Here is a 20,594-nt window from a genome sequence, read left to right as displayed (position 1 = left end):
TGGTCGGATGTTGATTGTGCTGCCTTTAATGCTCCACCCATTACATTTTCTTCCTCTCTGGCTGAACTTAAAGAGAAATTAATCAGTGGCCGACATCTGGCAGACAGTTTGGGTGCTTTGTCTGTGATTCGTTCAGCTGATGAGTTCAAAAGTAAAACTTGGGCGTGTGAGCGTCACGCGAGGCTCTAGAAGCCCTGAGGGTCGCTGATTTATCTTTTGGGTTTTTGCGGCAAAAAGGTGATTTCGGTTTCAGGGACGGATGAAGGAGAGGAAAACTTTCCCTTTTTGTTAAGTGATATTTCTTAAGCGCTTACTTTGTGCCAGGCAACGTGCTAACTCCGGGGTAGATACAAGCTAATCAGGTTGGACTCAGGCCCTGTCCCACATGGGGCTCACACTCTCAGTCCCCGTTTTACAGATGAGGTGACTGAGGCACAGGGAAGTTAACTGTCTCACCCAAGGTCACCCAGCGGACGAGTGGTGGAGCCGGGATTAGAACTCAGCTCCTCTGACTCCCAGGCCTATGTCCTTTCCACTGGGCCTCGCTGGCTTCCCTTATTTGCTTTATTCTTAGCAGAGTCCCCTCCCACTTTCTAAATTCCAGAAAGCTTATCCGAGTTGGGGGTGGCGGGGTTAGGAAATGGGAGAGAAGGAAGGAAGGTTAGGCTGAAACTTAAAATTAAAGCTAAGCATCTTCCTCGTGTCCATCCCCTGCACCTTTTCTGGATCCTGATTTGATGCACGTGGAATGTCGATTTGTCTAATCAGTCAGTGACATTTAGGACAGCTTCCCGTCCACAGAATGCCATACTAAGCTCAGTCCTCTAGACTTAGAGCTCCTTGTGAGCAGAGAATGGGTCTACCAGATTTGTTGTATTGGACTCCCCCAAGCATTTAGTACAGTGTGCCTCCGGTCCTCCATCTGTAAAATGGGCTCTAAGACTGTGAGCCCCACATGGGACAACCCGATTACCTCGTATCTACGGCGTTAAGAGCTGATATTGAAAAAAGTTCAAGGGAAACCTCGACCTGAACTGGAAGAAGGAAGAAGGCGAGGTAAAGATAAACCTAAAAGGGGGAGGCACATTGGACCGGAAAGGCTCTTCCTGTTCCGAAAATGTCTTGTGCTCTGCACAGGAAAAGAATTCCTACTTATCCGAAGTCCAGGCAGGCAGTTCTCAGGAGAGGCATGACCAATGCTTCAAATTTTAGGGGGCTCTAGACACACCCCTCAGTGACCCCCACTTGGATAGAATGTTCCTCACGGGCCCGGGAGTCAGTAGGTCATGGGTTCTAATCCCTGGTCCGCCCCTTGCCTGCTGTCTGACCTTGGGTAAGTCACTTCATTTCTCTGTGCCTCAGTTATCTCCTCTGTGAAATGGGGATTGAGACCGTGAGCCCCACGTGGGACGGGGACTGTGTCCAACTCAATTTACCTATAACCACCGCAACGCTTAGTATGGTGCTTGGCACCTAGTAAACACTTAACCAATCCCTTCATTATCATTATTATTAGTTTCTCATAACCTAACTCACCGCCTCAATGGATGGAAGGCAAATGGAAGCTGTGAGTGTGTTTGTGTGACTATGTGTGACTCTGTGTGTGTGATGGGCCCAGGGCAGCCAGAGCCTAGGAGACTCCCCAAGTCAAAGTTCATAGCCTCAGCCATTGCTGACTACTTTCTGCGGGGACGGTCCGATTAAAATCTGCCACTGATTAAAATCTGTCATTTAGAAGCATTCAGGATTGTGGTTTTCTCCCTCGTTCTTCTGCTCTCTTTAATTACCCTTCTGAAAAGCTGAAAGTGCAGTCTCTTTTCCTATAGATGGCACGAGTGTGCTGAATTCCCACCCGGGCCTCATTCTTCCTCACCAGTGATTTTATTATTCCTTCAAAGAGTACAAACGGTGTATTTTTCTACGCATATACAATCCTCTACGATGTGCTCCCAGTCATTTTAAGCTAGAAGGCGAAGTCAAATAAATAAGAATTGTGGCGTTTTATCGTTTTACTGTGGCCATGGCTTTGTAGAACCCTCCTCAGACATTCTCTCCTGTGCTTTTTTTTTCCTTTCACAAGGAGCAACACCACTATTGTGTGTATTATCCTTCAAGCCACAGCAAGCTTTGATTTCGCCTCATTGATGCTGGTACACCTTTCTGACTGCAAGCTGTTCCACAAATGCTCTCAGCAGGACTCTACTGAGAGCCCTGCTATGGTTTCGGTGGTCCTTTTGGAAGCTGCCTTTTAAAATCTTAAACAATGAGTAATTTTCACCTCTTTTTTAGCAAGAAAACAGATGATTCTTTGCTGTTTCCCAAGCATCTACTTTCCTCAATGATTCTCTGTTAGGACACCTTTGATAAATCTTTCACTCAAGCGTCTTTCTTTCTTTAAAAGCGTCTTACTCAAGGTCACTACATCATGAGTATAGCCCAGTTTCGGTTTGGGTCTCTGGAAAGAAGTGTGTCTCGGTCATAAAATGCCATATCAATCAGGAGTTTTAATTTGTACTCTCTCAAATGCTTGGTACAGTGCTCTGCGCACAGTAAATGCGATTGATTGAGCTTTTGTGTGCAGAACACTGTACTAAATGCTTGGGAAAGTTGAACACAACAGAGTTGATAGGCGGTCTTTGAAAGTATCATGTAGGGTTTGTTTTCCAGCGAGGCTTGAATGATAAAATCCAATTTCATTGTAAAAGTAATCTACAGGAAAAGATGGGAGGTGTGCAAGTCCGTATTTATGAATCTTTCATTCTTCCAAACTGCCCGGGGCGGCCTTATCGAAGGCAGAACTCTTGTGACTGAATTGGCAGGGCGTTCGAAGCATGATTAAAAGAAGGAAAGCTGAAATGGCTCTCGTGTCAGCTGTTTTCCGCGACAGGATACTGAGGGATTACTGTCCTAACTAGATACTGATTACTTAAGGCTTAGCCCTGGAGTTCTTGTCAAAACTGTTTCCTTAGGCGAGTTTGACTTGCTGAGATTTGGAGACCTTTAGAAATTGTTAGACTTGTGGTTAACACAACCGAGTAGCGTGTGGATTTCCGTTAGCAAGTTGCGGTTCCTTTCACTGTTCGTCTCCCAATTTCTAATGCATCCTTCATTACTCGCACACCTAATTTAATACCAAATTTCTGACCGTAAAATATGTTCATTGATAAATGTGAAGAGTAAATCTGAATGCAGTTAGAGAGTGAATAATTTCATCACACGCCAAAACATAATTTTGACCTTGCTTTGCCCTCAAACCGTGTGCAACATTCTGCTTGACTGTTCTTTTGCTTAAAGCATTGTGGGCTAGTGGGAAGAGCATGGGCTTGGGAGTCAGAAGACCTGGGTTCTAATCCTGACTCCACCCCATGGTGTGTTATCTTGGACTTAACAACTCTATCGTCATCATCAATGGTATTTATTGAGAGTTTACTATGTGCAGAGTACTGTATTATGCCCTCGGGAGAGTATAATTCAACCGAGTTGACAGACATGTTCCCTTCTCATGTCGATCTTACAGTCTAGAAGATCCTCGGTTTCCTCATCTGTAAAATGGGGATTCAATATCTGTTCTCCCTCCTATTTAAACTGCGAGCCCCGGGTGGATAGGGACTGGGTCCTACCTGATAATTTGGTATCTACCCCGGTGCTCAGTGAGGTACTTGGCAGAGAGTAAGCGCTTAACTGATAATATCGAATGGCTTAAAATTTTGAATATATTGAAGAATTCATCTCCCTAAGGTGAGTTACAAGTGCTTGGATAAAACATAGAGTTTTCCAAATAAGTTCCGAGCCTTCCCCTAGGTCTAAAGTGGCCATCCCACCCGTAATAGGAACGTTGGTCGTGAACTTAGGGGATACGATCCTGCCACCCTAAAAAGTGCTTGACACCTAGTAAGCTCTTAACAAATACAAAAATTGTTATTACTATTGTTATCACTAAGGGGTCAGCGCAACCTTACACTCCCCAGTTTGGCAGAGGAAGCGGGAGGAAGGGTAGGCCCGGCAGCCGTGAAACAGCCAGCGAAGAGAAGAAAGGAGATGAGGTTGTCCAGCCTCCTCTGCCCTCTGCCACCCAGGGCCACTTCTTTGTGCCATTTCCTGCATGTTTGCAGAATTGCGTCAGGGAAGCCACTCCAGAAAGCCTCAGGAAATAACCCACGATAGCCGTAACCATGCCACGAACAGCGCGGGCCGCTGCAGTTTTACCATGGAGGCGACCGTGGAGGAGGAGGGTAATCAGCCGTGGCGGAGAAAGCAACAGTCTCTGAGCATGTGTGAAGAGATAGGTCTGGATCGTACCTTTCCTTCTCTCTCCCCGCTCCTTTCCTTTTGGTCTATTTCTTCTCCTTTTCTGTCTCTGCCTCTTTGTCTCCCTCTCTTCTTCTTTCCCTGTCCCTCAGTTGCCTCCTCCCTTTCTCTTTCCTATCTCTGTCTCCCTTTTTTTCACTCTCAGTCCACCGATAACTGTGATATTTGTCAAGCCCTTGCTTCTCTTTTGTTATTTGTTAAGCGCTTACTATCTGTCAAACACTGTTCTAAGTGCTGGGGTTGTTACAAGTCCATTCGGACGGACACGGTCCCTGTCCTGCATGTCCCTAAGGAGAACGGTTGTCGAATCCTCATTTTTCAGATGAGGGAACTGAGGCACAGAGAAGTTAAGTGAAGCCAGCTCCCCCAACTGCTAGGCCTGTGCCCTCTCCAGAGGCCACACTCCTTCTCGAGTGAGAAGAGATGCCCGCTTGGGGACGTTCCACCATTGGCGAAGGGATCTGACTGACTGTGAGCCCGTTGCTGGGTGGGGATTGTCTCTATTTGTTGCCGAATTGTACTTTCCAAGCGCTTAGTACAGTGCTCTGCACACAGTAAGCGCTCGATAAATCCGACTGAACGAAGCAACTAGGAAGATCTGCAAGGTGGACAGACCAAGGAGGAATCCTGAAACATAGGTTGCTCGTGTGAAGACCCCCAGCAGCTACCAAGAGAACCACCTGCTGGGTTCAGGGTCTAAAGTATTTATGGTGTTTGTTAGGCACTTACTGCGTGCCAGGCTCTGTACTAAGCACGGGGATGAATACGAGCAAATCCCCGTCCCACGTGTCTCCTACCTCACCTTGCTACTCTCCTACTACAACCCAGCCCACACACTTCGTTCCTCTAACGCTGACCTTCTCACCGGGCCTCGATCTCGTCTATCTCGCCGCTGACCTCGCACCCACACCCTGCCCCTGGCCCGGAACCCCCTCCCTCCTCATATGGGGCAGATAATTGCTCTCCCCCACTTCAAAGCTTTGTTGAAGGCTCATCTCCTCCAAGAAGCCCTCTCTGACTAAATCCTTTCTCCTCTTCTCCCACTCCCTTCTGCCGCCCTGACTTTCTCCCTTCATTCAACCTCCCAGCCCCACAGTACATATGTATATATCTGTCATTCATTTATTTATTTATGCATATTAATGTCTGTCCCTCTAGACTGTGAGCTCGTTGCGGTCAGGGAACGTGTCTGCTTGTTGTTAGACTGCGCATATCCCAAGCGCATAGGTTGCTGCTTCTATGCAACGTAGCAGGTTGCTACGCCATGCTGCTTCTCACGCTGTGCGCTGTGCACTACTGCTATACTATGCTATACACACTGTGCACTAGGCTGTGGTCCCTTCAGCCAAAACGGCTCCTCCATATACAACTCTTGTTAACCTTTCCTGTGTAAAACCTTACAGGAACCAGCCTGGAGGGACGCTGCTAAATAAGTCACTAACCCTATAACCAATTCCTTCTCCCAGGTTCTCAGTCCTTAAGTTTTAGGACCCGGGCTGATCTGGTGTTCCCATTGGGAGACTCTGTCATCGTCAGATAAATTCACATAAAAAGCTGATCTCTCCTAGGATTTCCCAATGGCGATGTTTTTACGAGCGAAACAGCTCAAACCGTTTTTAATTTAAAATCGAGGAGTCATTTAAATTCTACAAACTTGTGTTTAATCGCAGTAGCGAGAGGTGCAATAAGACCCATTTTATTTTTCCAAGCAGCCACCTTCATCAGCCTTTTCAAATAGATGGAAGGGAATTCCATTTAAGAGGGGACAAACGGCTGTGATTTTCACTCTCTGAAATTCCGTAACCGTAATAGTAAAAACCGGACCCCGGTCAAAAGGACTACGCTCCTGTTGTTCAGTCCATCAAGAAAATGCCAATTATAATGTTTTATTCCCTTCCATTAGCCAAACAGGTTAATGTTCACTAAATATTTCTTTCTTAGTCGGGCATTTTATCATTCTTCCTGCACAGATCTCTATGGACCTGATCCTCATTGCTCTTCATACACCTACGGATTTCGCCCACACATGGAAAAATCGCACAGATGTTCAGAAAATTAGGTCAATTATGTTCCTTGCCTGTCTTTTCTTGTTAGTGTCTTGGATTCATCAGGTTCATTTGCATATCTCCTGTATCCACTCATGCTCAGAAAAGATTAATTTCAGAATACTTACATCTTGCCCTGTTCCACAAGACTACATTACTGCTCAAATAAAGGAATGAAGGAAGTCATTCTATTTTGTAACATTGTCCTTCTGAGGAAGGTTTATGATGAAAAGCTATAAATATATATATATATATATATATATAGGTATATAATGTGTGTCTTTATTGCAACCCTATTGAACACAAAACTGGGATTAGGTGATGCATTTTTCCTCTCCAGTAGGGTGGGTTTTCCCAGCTGGCTAGATTCCCAATAGGAAACTAATTTCTCTGTTTATTGTACTCTCACAAGCTCTTATTGCAGAGCTCTGCAGAGTTAGCACTCAATAAATACTATGGATCGATTGATTATTGGGGGCTGTTTTTATACCGCAGTCTGAACGTGATAAAAATACTTTGTATATTCTATATACTTTTAGGTATCCTTTCCAGTTCATCCTTGAAATAACCATCGGCATTTTTCATTTGTGTCTTCTTCTTCTTGAAGCGTATTTATTGAGTGCTTACTGTGTCCACAGCACTGTACTAAGCGATTGGGAGAGTACAATACAACAAACGCATTCCCTGCCCACAGTGAGCTCAGTCTAGAGTGTCCAATAGTTCACGCCACCAAAGTGATGCAGCTGATAAGATGCATGGAAATTGGGATATATTTAGTATCTATCTGACTTCAGTCATCTCTTTTCTTGCTCCAATGACTGTTATGAAGGCTGATTCACCTATATTTTTAGCTTGCATCACGTGGAAGCGTTCAAAGTGGCCACAGCTTCAAAATCCCAATTCTGAAACCGTCGCAGCTTCTTGTGCTCTTTTAGGGGGTATGTTAGGTAAAGAGCATCGACCCTCCTGCCCCTTCACTGAGCGCTACTCGTTCCTCTCGCGCCGACAAGGAAGTCATCTCGGAGATCAAATCGAGCTTTCTCCTCGGCAAGCACGGCCAACGCTGCTCTTTCAGCTAATTGATGTCTTCCTTCCACTTGCACAATCAACAGCGCTTTCTGCTCAATCCACGGCCCACGGAAAGGAGGAAACCTTCCACAGAAGGAGCCGGCGTTTATAATCCCGAAAGGAAATAGCTCGCTTCTCTGAAATTTCAAGGTGAAAGTGCAGTGACTCCTGGAAGGCAGGAGTCTGTCCTGGGTTTATTCTAAAAACATTCGAACAGACCTATGGCCCAGGATTGGGGCAGAGGGTGTGGTGATTTGAAAGCGCTCTGAATAAACAGGGGAGTGTCGATTTAATGAAATTACTGACCTCAGATAAACGCTAGAAAAACTTGGAAGTAGGCAGAATTTCCACCTTCTTGATCAACCGTTAATTTTAGGGTTAGATTTTTGACCCCACTAATAATTTATAGCTAATCAAGGTGTCGAATGACTGGGAAGGCTTTGGGAAAGAGACACTATGTAAATCGCCTATGCAAAATGTCCCATTTTATCCCCAGAAGTTAAGAAATCATATAGAAAACTCTAGGCTGGGCTTAGGTTTTTGACTTTTTTTAACAATATTTGTTAAGCACTTACTATGTACCAGGCACTGTACTAAGCACTGGGGTAGATAAAAGCTAATCAGGTTGGGCGCAGCCCATATCTCACATGGGGCTCACAGTAACAATCCCCATTTTACAGATGAGGGAACTGAGGCTCAGAGAAGCTAAGTGACTTGCCCAAGGTCACACAGCAGACAAGTGGAGGAGCCAGGATTAGACTCCAGGTCCTTCTGACTCTCAGGCCTACGCGCTATACCACTCTGCTTCTCTGACTTTCCTTGCTCGAAATGGGAAAACTGTACAGGTCGCTCAAGCTTTTGCAAAACTAAAAGGGATTATTGAGATGGTAAAAACAGATTTCTCCATGGAAGGCCCTATTTTTCAATATCAAAATGATTTTCAACTGGTACACTCAGAACCCTTTTGTGCTGAGTAACATTTTAATTTAAAAAGTCATTCTTTCCACCATTTTATCTCTCTAATTTCCATAAATCAGTACTGAAATAATTGCCTTTATTTTTATTTCATTTTCCTGAGGTAAAAGTGGTTTTCCAGAAAGTTTTCAAATGACTTCTGCAATGGTTAGCTATTTTCACTACGTGTACCAATATCCAGATCAAACATCAGACTATCTGATCTCATCTGTCTACCAACTAACTCCCAAGCACACAGTGTTGCACATGTTCTGCACACAGTGAACACTCAATATCATTGATTGATCGATTGATTGACCGATCTGGGACCTGAAGAAGGATCCCCAGCTTCAAAAAGGCGGTCGTTGTTTCACGACATTCACTATATGACCCTGATGGTTCTCCAGGAAAGTATTTTCTTCGTTCGTTCCCACGAACCGGGAAAAACTAAAAATGAAAGTTAAAATTAGAGCCGGTGTCATTTTGTTCTTTGGTTAGAAGGGAAACGACTCTTTTCCAGGGAGTGACAGGCAGGACAATGTTTGTAGCCAAAAAAAAAAAAAATGTGATTTTAGATGCACTTTGTTATAAAACAATAAGGTGCCTTTTTCTTTTTTCTCTTTTTACCAGCAAACCTAGCAGAGCTTTTTATAGATTTAATGCTACTCCCTAATCTATGTATAACTAAAATCCCGCCTCGATTTTTTATCAGTATTGTCTCTTCCACACTACCAATCTTCTCCATCCCCTCTTTCAACCAATGTATTCACAGATCCAGTGCAAAAACCAATAAATCCGTGTTGCTTCAGAGAAGCAATATGGCCTAGTGAATAGACCACGGGCCTGGGAGTCAGAAGGACCTGGGTTCTAATCCTGGCTCTGCCACTTGTCTGCAGGGTGACCGTGGGCATGTCACTTCACTTCCTCTGTGCCTCAGTTCCCTCATCTGTCAGATGGGGATTAAGACTGTGAGCCCCTTGTGGGGCAGGGACTGTGCCCAGCCCGATTTGCTTGTATCTATCGCAGTGCTTAATACAGTGCCTTGCGCATAGTAAGTGCTTAATAAATACCACCGTTATTCTTATTTATTTTCCTCAGAAGGATGGAAAAACCTGGCAATAGGAAGGTGTATACCAGGGAATATTAATAATGGTATTTCGGAAAGTATTTATGATACACTTTTCCCCTCTCTATAATTGATTTGAATGTTGGTCTCTCCCTGTAGACTGTAAACTTCTTGAGGACAGGGATCCCATCCACCAATTTTACTTTCCGAAGCGCTTAGCACAGTGTTCTGCACAAAGTAAGTGCTCAATAAATTCCATTCATTTACTGATTGCCGAGGGCTGAGAAATATATTAAATAATCAGACTGGACACAGTCCATGTCCCTGACTGGTTCCCAATCTAAGAGGGAGGGTGAAGAGGGCTCATTTTACCTACGAGGAAACTGAGGCACAGGTGAAATGGCTGGGAATAGAAGTCAGGTTTTCCGAGCCCCAACCCTGTGCTCTTTCCACTGTAAAGCGCTGCTCCTCCCCACGTCGTCTAGCGTGAAGTATCCTAATTGGGATACTTTACACCAAGTAGCCCTATTTGAAATACAAAACGCGTGGGCTCCAGAGCCTACACTGAGTTCTAGGCGTAACTGGAGATCTAACTGACTGTGCATCTGCTCTAAATGAAAACCTTTATCAGTTTCACCCAGAGTACCTATAAATTCCCCGCAGACCTACTTCCTCACTATTACTAGGGGAATCCAGCCCCAAAGCCATCAAGTCATCGCAGCCTAGCCTAGAATGAGGTAGGATAGGCCTCACATTCCAGCCAGAAATCACAGCCAGAGTCCTTAATGGGGGCCAGCAGATCCTCCAAGGAGGGCTGTCCTGCGGGTGGTATTTGTTGAGCGCTTACTGTGGTGCCAGACGCTGAACTTAGTGCCGGAGACGATACGAGCGAATCAGGTTGGACACAGTCCCTTGGGGTTCAGAGTCTCGATCCCCATTTGACAGATGAGATAACTGAGGCCGAGTGAAGTGACTTCCCCAAGGTCACAGGGCGGACAAGTGGCCGAGCTGAGATTAGAACCCATGACCTTGCTCTGTCAGCTAAACCATATTGGGTATGTAAGTGGCCTTCTGGCTGCGAGCCCAAGTGGGACAGGGACTCCGTCTGATGTCCTTATATTGTATCTACCCCAGTGCTCGGCACATGATCATAATAATCGGGGTATTTGTTAAGCGCTAACTTTGTGCCAAGCACTGTACTAACTGCTGGGGTAGGTGAAGATAATAAGGTCCCACACGGGGCTGACAGTCTAAGGAGAAGGGAGAACAGGTATAGAATCCCCATTTTGCAGATGAGGAAACTGAGGCCCAGAAAAGTGAAATGACTTGTCCAAGGTCACCCAGGAGGAAAATGGCGGAGCTGGGATTAGAACCCAGGTCCTCTGACTCCCAGGCCCATGTTCTTTCCACTAGGCCACCCAGCACATAGTCAGCACTTAACAGATACCCTTATTTTTGTCAGCGATTCACCGAAGGTCTCATTTCCTCAGGTACTAGACTTAATGTTTGAAAACCTCACAAAAGTAAATGATGTTATCCCAACCCCAGGGAGAATTCCGGTCTATCTGGGGGAAAAAAAGCAAATATTTTCTCCATTCTTTGGCTATGCATATATCTACTACATAGATGTAGTCAAAGAATGGGGAAAAAGATAACAGTGAACCCATAATGAAAGCACCTATATTTACCGTTGTGGCCAATGAAATGACTAACCCGAGAAGGTGGGGATTAATCAGGGAAGTCTTTCAAGAGGCAGTGACTTTAAAAAAAAATGGTTTGAAGGAGAGGAGGGAGATGATTTGACAATGGGAAAAGAAGTGTTTCAAGAAAGGCAGAGGGTCAAGAGCACAGGACAGTAGATGTTTTCTTGAGATGGGTGAAGAGCAGGTGAAGAGAAGGCTGGGAAAGAGGGAGTTTGCTGATAAGGACTCTCGAAACCGATCGGAAGTTTAAGATTTAAAGGACAAGCAATGGAGTGGCATGGTTGGAATCCACATTATGACTTTTGTGGGCTTTGAAGCTGTAAAGGGAATTATATTTATATTATTTATATAAATATATGTATATTTATATTATATTTCAAGAAGGAGTTTACATGCTGGAAGGATCTGACCGTTGATATACTCTAAACCTTAGTTTTAAAGTCACCTAAATCCCTAATCGGACATCCGTGGAAGCTATAGGGCATGTCGGCTGTTGGTCCTCGATATTTAACTCCACTCTTGCCCTCCCTTCCAATCACACCCTTAAAAGACCAGGTTAATAGTTAAAAAAAAGTAGGTATACTCAATCAAAACAGCTTCAGCGAGGGAAGAGCCAGATAAAAAATGCCAGTAGGAGTGGGGAGAGGGTAATGGACTGAGGAGTCGAGAAGGGCCGGGGAAATCACGAGAGGATTTTCAAATAATAATCGTCACATCTGTTAAGTGTTTACTGGGCGAAATTCCTGTATTAAATACCGGTCAGATACAAGATAATCAGATCAGATACAGTCCCTGCTTCATATGGGAATCCATCAGTCAGTCACATTTACTGACTGCTTACTATGGGCAGAGGATGGAACTAAACGCTTGGGAGAGTACAGTATCACAGAATTGGTAGAAATGTTCCCTGCCCACAAGGAGTTTACAGTCTAATGGGAGAGACAGACATTAATAACATTTATTCTCCATTTTACAGTTGAGGAAGCTGAAGCACAGAGAGGTAGGATGACTTGCCCAGAGTCACACAGCAGACACAGGATTAGAACCCAAGCCCCCTAACCCCCCCCCCCCCCCATCCCCAGACCATTTTCCCCTTGGCCAACCCAGTTTCTCTGATTATAGGCTTATTATGATCATACTGACAGAATCTTGGTCGAATAGCATGAACCACACCCCTGCAATACCAGTTCTTAGTTCAAAGAGCTGAAAATACGCCGTTTTGTTTCATCTCTCGGTTATGATGCATTTCTGTCAGCCCTGGAGGACTCTTTATTTTCCGATTTCCAAAGCAACAGCTGTTGCTAGGCCTCAAACTTCCTTAGCGCAGACCCTCCTAGCAACCCTCCTCTCTGAGCCCGATGTGGGACAGGGACCGTGTCCAACCTGATTACCTTGTATCTACCTCGGAGCTTAGTACAGTGTCTGGCACGTAGTAAGCACTTAAATACCATGACATTTTTAAAAATCCCTAAATGCTACATCACGTTCATAATGTTGGTATTTGTTAAGCGCTTACTATGTGCAGAGCACCGTTCTAGGCGCTGGGGAATCGGGGGAATCAGGGGAATCAGGTTGTCAGGTTGTCCCACGTGGGGCTCACAGTCTTAATCCCCATTTTACAGGTGAGGTAACTGAGGCCCAGAGAAGTGAAGTGACTTGCCCACAGTCACACAGCTGACAAGCGGCAGAGCCGGGATTCGAACCCGTGACCTCTGACTCCAAAGCCCGTGCTCTCTCCACTGAGCCACGCTGCTTCTCCTTACTACGCTGATAGAAATGGCCACCCCCTGATTTCAGAACTCCCACACCACTGAGAAAGAAAAGTTGATAAATAAGATGAGTAAGGCTACGTTTTAGAAACATATTGCTTCCCTCAAAAGAGAGAGGAAAACCACGACTCTGGAGGGAGATTTTAATTCTGCCTCTGATGGTACTTAACTGCTTAGCTTTCCTCACTTAGCATTTTACACTTTTCCGTAAATCCAGATTTTTCCACGTCCACGACAGAAATCTGTAGTATTTCACCCTCGGGCGGGCAAGATCTTTATATACAGGATCACTTGGCTTTGTGGAAATGCTATTTTTTAAGGTCAACAACATGGGTGTCTTTAACTGGATAAGTGAATTTAATGACATTATTTGAGTGTCTGAGGTGAAGTGCTTTGAAATTGCTTGGAGTTTAGGGGAAATGGGATTGTAATTGAAAAGAGACATGTCAAGATAAGGGGGTTATCAAGGAGCCAGTACTGCATATAAATCATGAAAATGCTTGTCCTACACCACCGATTTAATAGATTCTTGGAAATCTCCGTATCATGGTAAAGTTAATCGATTTGGAGAAATCTCTAAATCATAACAAACTTAAGAATCGGTGATCGTGGAAAGGGGGTGCAGGATAGCAAGAAGGGCATATCGTCTGTGGAACTTCTGATCGCGTGATAACCCAGTTACAGTTGCTTCCTATTTGAAATTCTTAACGTCAGTGTGTTTGCACTGGAATTTACTTCATTTCTTTGAGGCCTCCTTTCAGACTCCCCAAAGGTAATTGGTAATTGATAATAATAGCGGCATTTAGTAAACACTTACTATGTGCCCGGCACTGGGGTAGATACAGATAGAGACTCAGTCTCTGTCCCACATGGGGCTCAAAAACTAAAGGGGGAGGGTGAACATGAATTTAATACCCATTTTACAGATGAAGAAACTGAGGCGCACACAAATTAAGTGACTTACCCAAGATCACACAGCGGGCAAGTATCAGAGCAGGATTAGAACTTCCTTCCTCTAGACCGTAAGCTCAATTTGGGCAGGGAATGTGTCTGCTCATTCAGTTGTACTGTATTCTTCCCAAGCATTTAGTACAGTGCTCTGTACTAAGCACTCAATAAATACTACTGATTGATTGATTTGACTCCCAGGCCCACGCTCTTTCCACTAGACCACACTGCTTCTTCTTATTGTTGTTATCATTCATTATTTACCGTGATGCCATAACTGCCCCTCCTTCCTTCAGATCCCTGGCATTCCTCAGTTTTGGACCGACACAGAAACTCAGGGGGCAGCACCCGTTTTCTCAAAGTCGGATTCGGGACTGATTTCAAAATGCATTCATTTTCCACTTTTCTTTCTCCGTCTTATATTTCTTTCTATCCCATTCTAAGGGTTCCATCATTTGTTATCATGCTCCAAGTTGTTTCTAACAAAATGAATGAGTGGTTTCTCTGAAGGAATAATGTCTGACTGTTGCAATCTAATAGGAAACATGCGAACCATGGCCTGATATGTTTTGCTCTAAATGCGTCCTCTCTCTCTCTTTGCCTCTCATTCGCACTTTCTTCCATCTCCTTCATCTGTAAGAGTTCAGGATGCTAAATAGATTCCTTCGGAAAGACAGCAACTAACCAAACCTCTTGTCAATCACAGGCGTGGGTCCAACGTATCTCTCACTCTGGACATGAGCGGTTTGGGGAGTGTCGATCCTTTCGCGGCTGTGCCTATCCCACGGGAGAAGGTTTCCTTGGAATACCTGCAGACGGCGAGTCGTGTTCTCACCAAATCCCAGCTGCAGGACACAGTGGCCACTTCTCACGTACTCCAGACCGAATTCATGGTGAGTCCATCCCTGTCTTGTTTTGTGCCGTCGAGTCGTCTCCAGCCCGTAGCGGCATCATGGACGCAGCTCTCCCAGAACGCCCCACCTCCGTCTGCAGTCGTTCCGGTAGTGTATCCATAGAGTTTTGGATACGGAATACGGAAGTGGTTTACCATCGCCTCCTTCTGCGCAGTAAACTCGAGTCTCCGCCCTCGGCTCTCTCCCGTGCCGCTGCTGCCCAGCATGGGTGAGTTTTGACTTGTAGCAGGTTGCCTGCCACTCGCTAGCCGCCGCCCGAGCTAGGAATGGAACGGGTAGGCCTCTGCTTGACTCTCCCTCCCATAGTCGAGACTGGTAGAGTACTGGAAACTCTCCAGGTGCGACCCTGAAAGGGGGAGTCCACCCTACCTTAGCTTAAAAGGATTTTCAAGTTTGTCGTTCGAAAGGACTGTGGAGTATGTGAAAAATAACTCACCCCCCCCCTCCCCCCGGGGGAATAATGATTTCTTAAGTTCTCACTATGGGTCAAGTACTGTACTAAGCGATTAGGTCTACGAAGGCGGGAGAACAGATATTGGATTCCCATTTTGCACATGAGGGAACTGAGGCACAGAGAAGTTAATTGACTTTTCCAAAGACACCTAGAATACAGTTGGCGGAGCTGGGGTTAGACCCCAATCCTCTGACTCACAGGCCTGATCTCTTTTCACTATGTCACATAAATAGACATAAAGTCACAATGCCTGTTTATGTGTGTTTTGAGGCAAAAAGGGGAAAGCAAAGACTTTACAGGACCACCTGTGATATTCCGTGTTCTCCTCTAGACCGTATGTTCATTATGGGCAGGGAATTTGTCTACCAACTCTGTTATAATGTACTCTCCCAAGCACTTAGTTCAGTGCTCTGCCCACAGAAAGCACTCAATAAATACGATTGATTGATACTGTCCGAAGAGCTCAGTACAGTGTTTTGCACATAGTAAGGAAATAAATATGATTAATTGATTTACCATCACGTAATTCAAGTTGGCACACCTCAAGATGATACAGAGATTTCAGGTGTGTTGTTAATGCTGAATAACTTTTAGTGTTTTTGTTTATGATTTTTAGACAGGTTTATCTTTTTTGGCAAAGTTAAAAATATCTAATATCTAAAGTTAAAAATATCTGTGGCAATGGTAAAAATATACTGCACCTTTTGTATAATTAACTCAAGAGTCTGGATCGATGACCCAGATTCTTGCTGCTAAACTTGCAGGCTGAATTGCAATTCGGCTTATTTTTATTCGGCATTTCATTTATCCCCCAGACAATGAGGCTGGAAAGGCCCAGTGATTTTTATGGGGTCTCCAAGGGCTGTGGTTGTGAGATTTTCATAGAAGGAAGTTTAAATCAAATCAAAATAATGCTGCCTATTGATAAAGTGTCTTAATTTTAAAGCATTTTTCAGATGTTAAATCACTAGCTACTCGAATTTAGTGGATACCATTCTTAGATTGCTGAAACATAGTCCATAAGAGTGCCATGAGAACTTTTAGACTTCTTTCTGGCTTTTTCGAGTCCATGAGCAAATTTCACTACAAATGCTTCTGAAATGGAAAAAAAAATTATGTAAAACACTCAAGATTTTCCAAATTGTACTTTTTCAGACCACGTAAACGATGTCACATACCTTTGGAGAAAATATGAGATGTAAAGCTCAGGTAGTTATCTGAGTCTCTCAGGCAAAAAAAGGCTCTGTAAATGGCATTAGCTGCCTTAATCGCCTGGAGAGACAGTTGCCATTGATTGAATTCTCTGGAGAATTACTCCATTATCAGAGTCACTTTGCCAGAGAGCTTGTTCTGCGTGCCGGTCGCTCTAGTTGTGCCTAGTTGTGGTTGGTTTGAAATGATCCTCCATTAACAGGATGGAATTCAGTGGGATCAAGTGCCCAGAAGAGCTCTTAGGGATGAAAAAGAAATGCAAATTCCGATTGAGTGAATTCTGGCTAAATATAAATGTGGCTGAAAAAGTGCGAGAGTAAATAGCTAACCAGAAGCTGAATAGAAGCCTGAAATCCAGTTCCAGAAAAGTCATTAGGGTATTTGGATCCACCAACAGGATGACACCATGAAATAGTGGGGAAGAATTCAATTCACTGTGTTCCACATTAGCCAGAGCCTTTTTGGAGAAATGTATCCAGTTTAAGTCACTAGAGAGGGTCCAGAAAAGAGCAGTGTAGCAAAGCAGAGCTAGGAAATGCTTTCTAAGAGGAAAAGTTAAGTAAGCTTTGGAGGTCTTGAGAAGAACAGGCTGAAGAGAGATTCCATGGTCTTTAGGTTTCTGAAGGGCTTTTTATGACAAGGATGCTGATGATTTGTTCTCCATGTCCACTAAGAAACAAATTAATTTGTCTTAAAGTAAGAGACATTGCAGTTAGTCAGAGAAATCATTTCTGGACGCTTGGGGTGATAAACCATGAAATGAGCTTCATGAGGAGCAGTGTGGTCTAATGGAAAGAGCACAGTCCTGGGAGTCACAGGATCTGGGTTCTGATCCTCCTCTGTCACTTGCCTGCTGTCTGAACTTGGGCAAGTCCCTTCACTTCTCTGTTGCTCAGTTTCTTCATTGGTAAAGTGGGGATTCAGTGCCCGTTTTCCCTCCTAGTAGATTATGGGCCTCATGTAAGATGGAGACTGTGTCTATCCTGATTATCTGCCCCACCATTTAAAACAGTGGTTGACACATAGTAAGTGTCTAACAAATAACACAGTAATGAATAATAATTACTGAAAAATTGAGCAGCTTCCTGTCCCAGCAGTCCTTGAAAAAAGAATAGAAAGCCATCTTCCCAGGTGAATTAGTAATTTACCTTCAGAGAAACAATGAATTGGGCCAGATTTCAGATTATTTCCCAAATTCCTTCCAGCTCCACAATTTCACAGTTCATCCTAAAATGACAGCAATATTAATCATGGCATTTAAGTGCATATTATGTGTCAAACCCTTTGCTAAGCACTGAGGCAGATACAACACAATGAGATCAGATATAATCCCTGGTTCAAATATAATCCCTGGTGCACACAGCATTGCCAGTCTAAGGGGGAGGGAGTACAGGTATTTAATCCCCATTTTACATTTATATTAAAGTCTGTCTCCCCTTCTCAGGTCATTATGAGAAGGGACCGTCACTGTTCAATGTTGTATTGTACTTTCCCGAGCACTTAGTACAGTGGTCCGCACACAGTAAGCGCTCAATAAATACGAGTCACTGATCGAGGAAGGTGAGCCACAGGGAAGGTCACTGATTTGCCGAGGCTTCCACGGGAGACAGGTGGCAAAGCCAGACTTAGAAACCAGGTCTCCCAACTCCCAGCCTCGTGTTCTTCCCATTGCACCACACTGCTTCATTCTGCTATGGCAGCTGCTACGTCTGCAGGAAAGTGGAGGCCAAAAGGGGATTACGGGGACCTGAGAGTTCCTGCCCGATCGGAATGGTCTCCCAACTCGTTTGCATTATACTCTCCCAAGTGTCTAGTACAGTACTCCGCGCACGGTGTCCTCAATAAGTACAATTGATGGATTGCCCCATATATGTAACTGATCGACTGCTCAGTAAATGCAACTGATTGATTGATTGATGGGTTAACTAATCAGAACCTGAGGCAGAAGAGGGTTTGTAGGTGTCGGGCCCAGAGGGACACTGGGGGATTTTGTTTTGAAGCTTTCCCCGGACTGTCCAGCCTCAATTAGACAGTGACTTTGTAACTCAATCACCAGGTTTGTCCTGAGAGTATTAGAATTTGCAATGGGAAATCATCCCCCCAAAATGACAACCTATGGAAAGTCCCCCCTTTTATAACTGGTTCAGAGTTTTCAACACTTTAAAAGACAGCACCAACTGGCAATTTAACTTGGCATCCTTTCCTTCCAGGAGATTCGGGAAAAGGCCTTGTCACAGTTGCTTCCCGAGACATGATTTTCCTATCGGTCGATCAATCAATTGTATTTGTTGAGCACTGACTGTGTGCAGAGCACTGTACTAAGCACTAAAGATAGTACGATATAACAGAGCCGGGAGACAATTTCCCTTGCCCTAGTTTACAGTCTGGGGAAAGAGACAGACATTTATACAAAAAATTACATTACAGATAAGGACATAAGTGCTAAGGGGCTGAAGGTGGGGCAACTTATGGGTGCCGATCCAAGGGCATCCCTTTCATTCATCAACCGGGATTTCTCGGTGGCTTTTAGACTCCTTGGTAAATCCTCCAGGTGGGCACAAGATGAGTTAAACTAGCCAGGGTCAAGGACTCTTTGCTAGCGCGATTTCCCTTTGGTTCCTAAAATGACTTCATATTTGAGAAAATGAGAAAAACAAATGTCTGTTACCTATCGGCATATATTTTCCTGTCACCTTAATATTTTATATAGACTTTAGAAGGACCACTCTTGTACAGCACTGATTTAAATGCAAATAATTTGTCTCATAAAGCATTCCGTGGTTGCACTGGTGTATTCGGAAATCTGTTCCTATAGAAGGACACTTTTATAAGTACAGGTCTGTCTTGGGCTCTGAATTCCCCCCCAGGGAATTCCCGAGTCCAAGCAGGAGATGTCTTTCCTTAAAGGTAAGGAAATCTGGACTTGTGTGACATTAAAAACACATCTTGTTGTCATTATGAAAAATAATAATATAATAAAAATAATTATAGTCAGATTTTATATACACGACTTGAAGACACCTGAGCTTCCAGTGAAAATCTGTAGATTCTCAGGAATAAGAAATTGATGTCATGGAACATATCGTAGGTTTTTGCTCACCATTATCACTAACGTCAACTCCTGACAAGCTACGTATTTTAACTATCACATTAACTGGTGAAAATAGCCTCTGTTCATAATGGAACAAAAGTAATCTTTGGAAGTTGAAGCGTCAACGTGCAACTCAAGTGTTTACGAAGGGAAGGATGTTGACATCACAGAGGTGGGAATCTAAGTTTCTTGAAATGGCTTTGATGTCCAGGTTAGTTGTGTAGCAGATGGCCTTCTGAGAAGGTTTCCTGGAGGGTGTCACTAGATACACCGATTCAACATAATTTATTTCTTTAGGAAATACCAATGAACTTTGTGGATCCCAAAGAAATTGACATCCCACGTCATGGAACTAAAAATCGCTACAAAACCATATTGCCAAGTAAGTTTTTTTTAACTGGATGTTTTCCACTGTCACGTTTTATAACAGATTTTCCTAGACCGGGGGAAGGAGAAAGACGCTACCCAGGGCCTTAAGTTATCATCCTGAAGTCCCATGAGCTTTTTCATGGGAAGCAGCATGGCTCAGTGGAAAGAGCCCGGGCTTGGGAGTCAGAGGTCATGGGTTCGAATTCCGGCTCTGCCACTTGGCAGCTGTGTGACTGTGGGCAAGTCACTTAAATTCTCTCTGACTCAGTTCCCTCATCTGTAAAATGGGGATGAAGATTGTGAGCCTCACGTGGGACAACCTGATGACCCCGTATCTACCCCAGCGCTTAGAACAGTGCTCGGCGTATAGTAAGCGCTTAACAAATACCAACATTATTATTAATGCACAACCCTCATCGGAAAGTGGAATATCTCAACATTTTCGGTCAGACGTACATAAATTCTGTATATCGAAGTGTGTAGTTTGTGGCGGTAGTAATCAGTGCAATTTTTAAAGGCCTAAAAGTGAAACCCCAGTACACATAGTAAGCAGAACTGCTCGGGAAGGATAATGATAACACAGGGGCTTTAGAACTTGTAACTCGGGACTTCGGGCTAAGGGAAGCCCCACTGAAATAAACCCATAATTATATACATGAAAACACATGTATATATTATATATATATATAAAAT

At 44.1% G+C, this 20,594-nt stretch overlaps 1 protein-coding gene and 1 non-coding gene across 4 annotated transcripts in view; one reads left to right on the top strand and one right to left on the bottom strand.

Annotated features, from left to right (window-relative positions):
- The window catches only part of PTPRR (protein tyrosine phosphatase receptor type R), a 193,879-nt gene that overhangs the window by 131,995 nt on the left and 41,290 nt on the right, over window positions 1–20,594 (top strand). For all 3 annotated transcript variants that reach the window (XM_007666312.3, XM_007666311.3, XM_007666313.3), the window contains 2 exons: window positions 14,568–14,754; window positions 19,830–19,914. In XM_007666312.3, the coding sequence (XP_007664502.1) occupies window positions 14,568–14,754; window positions 19,830–19,914 (272 nt within the window). The remainder of the gene's footprint in view (window positions 1–14,567; window positions 14,755–19,829; window positions 19,915–20,594) is intronic.
- LOC114816766 lies at window positions 14,994–15,131 on the bottom strand. The gene has a single exon (XR_003764573.1). It is a non-coding gene; the product is annotated as a small nucleolar RNA SNORA7 (small nucleolar RNA).

Source organism: Ornithorhynchus anatinus, chromosome 14 (assembly GCF_004115215.2).
Source record: "Ornithorhynchus anatinus isolate Pmale09 chromosome 14, mOrnAna1.pri.v4, whole genome shotgun sequence".
NCBI lineage: Eukaryota > Metazoa > Chordata > Mammalia > Monotremata > Ornithorhynchidae > Ornithorhynchus > Ornithorhynchus anatinus.
Note: the sequence above shows the minus strand (reverse complement) of the source record. Positions and strands in the feature narration are given on the sequence as shown.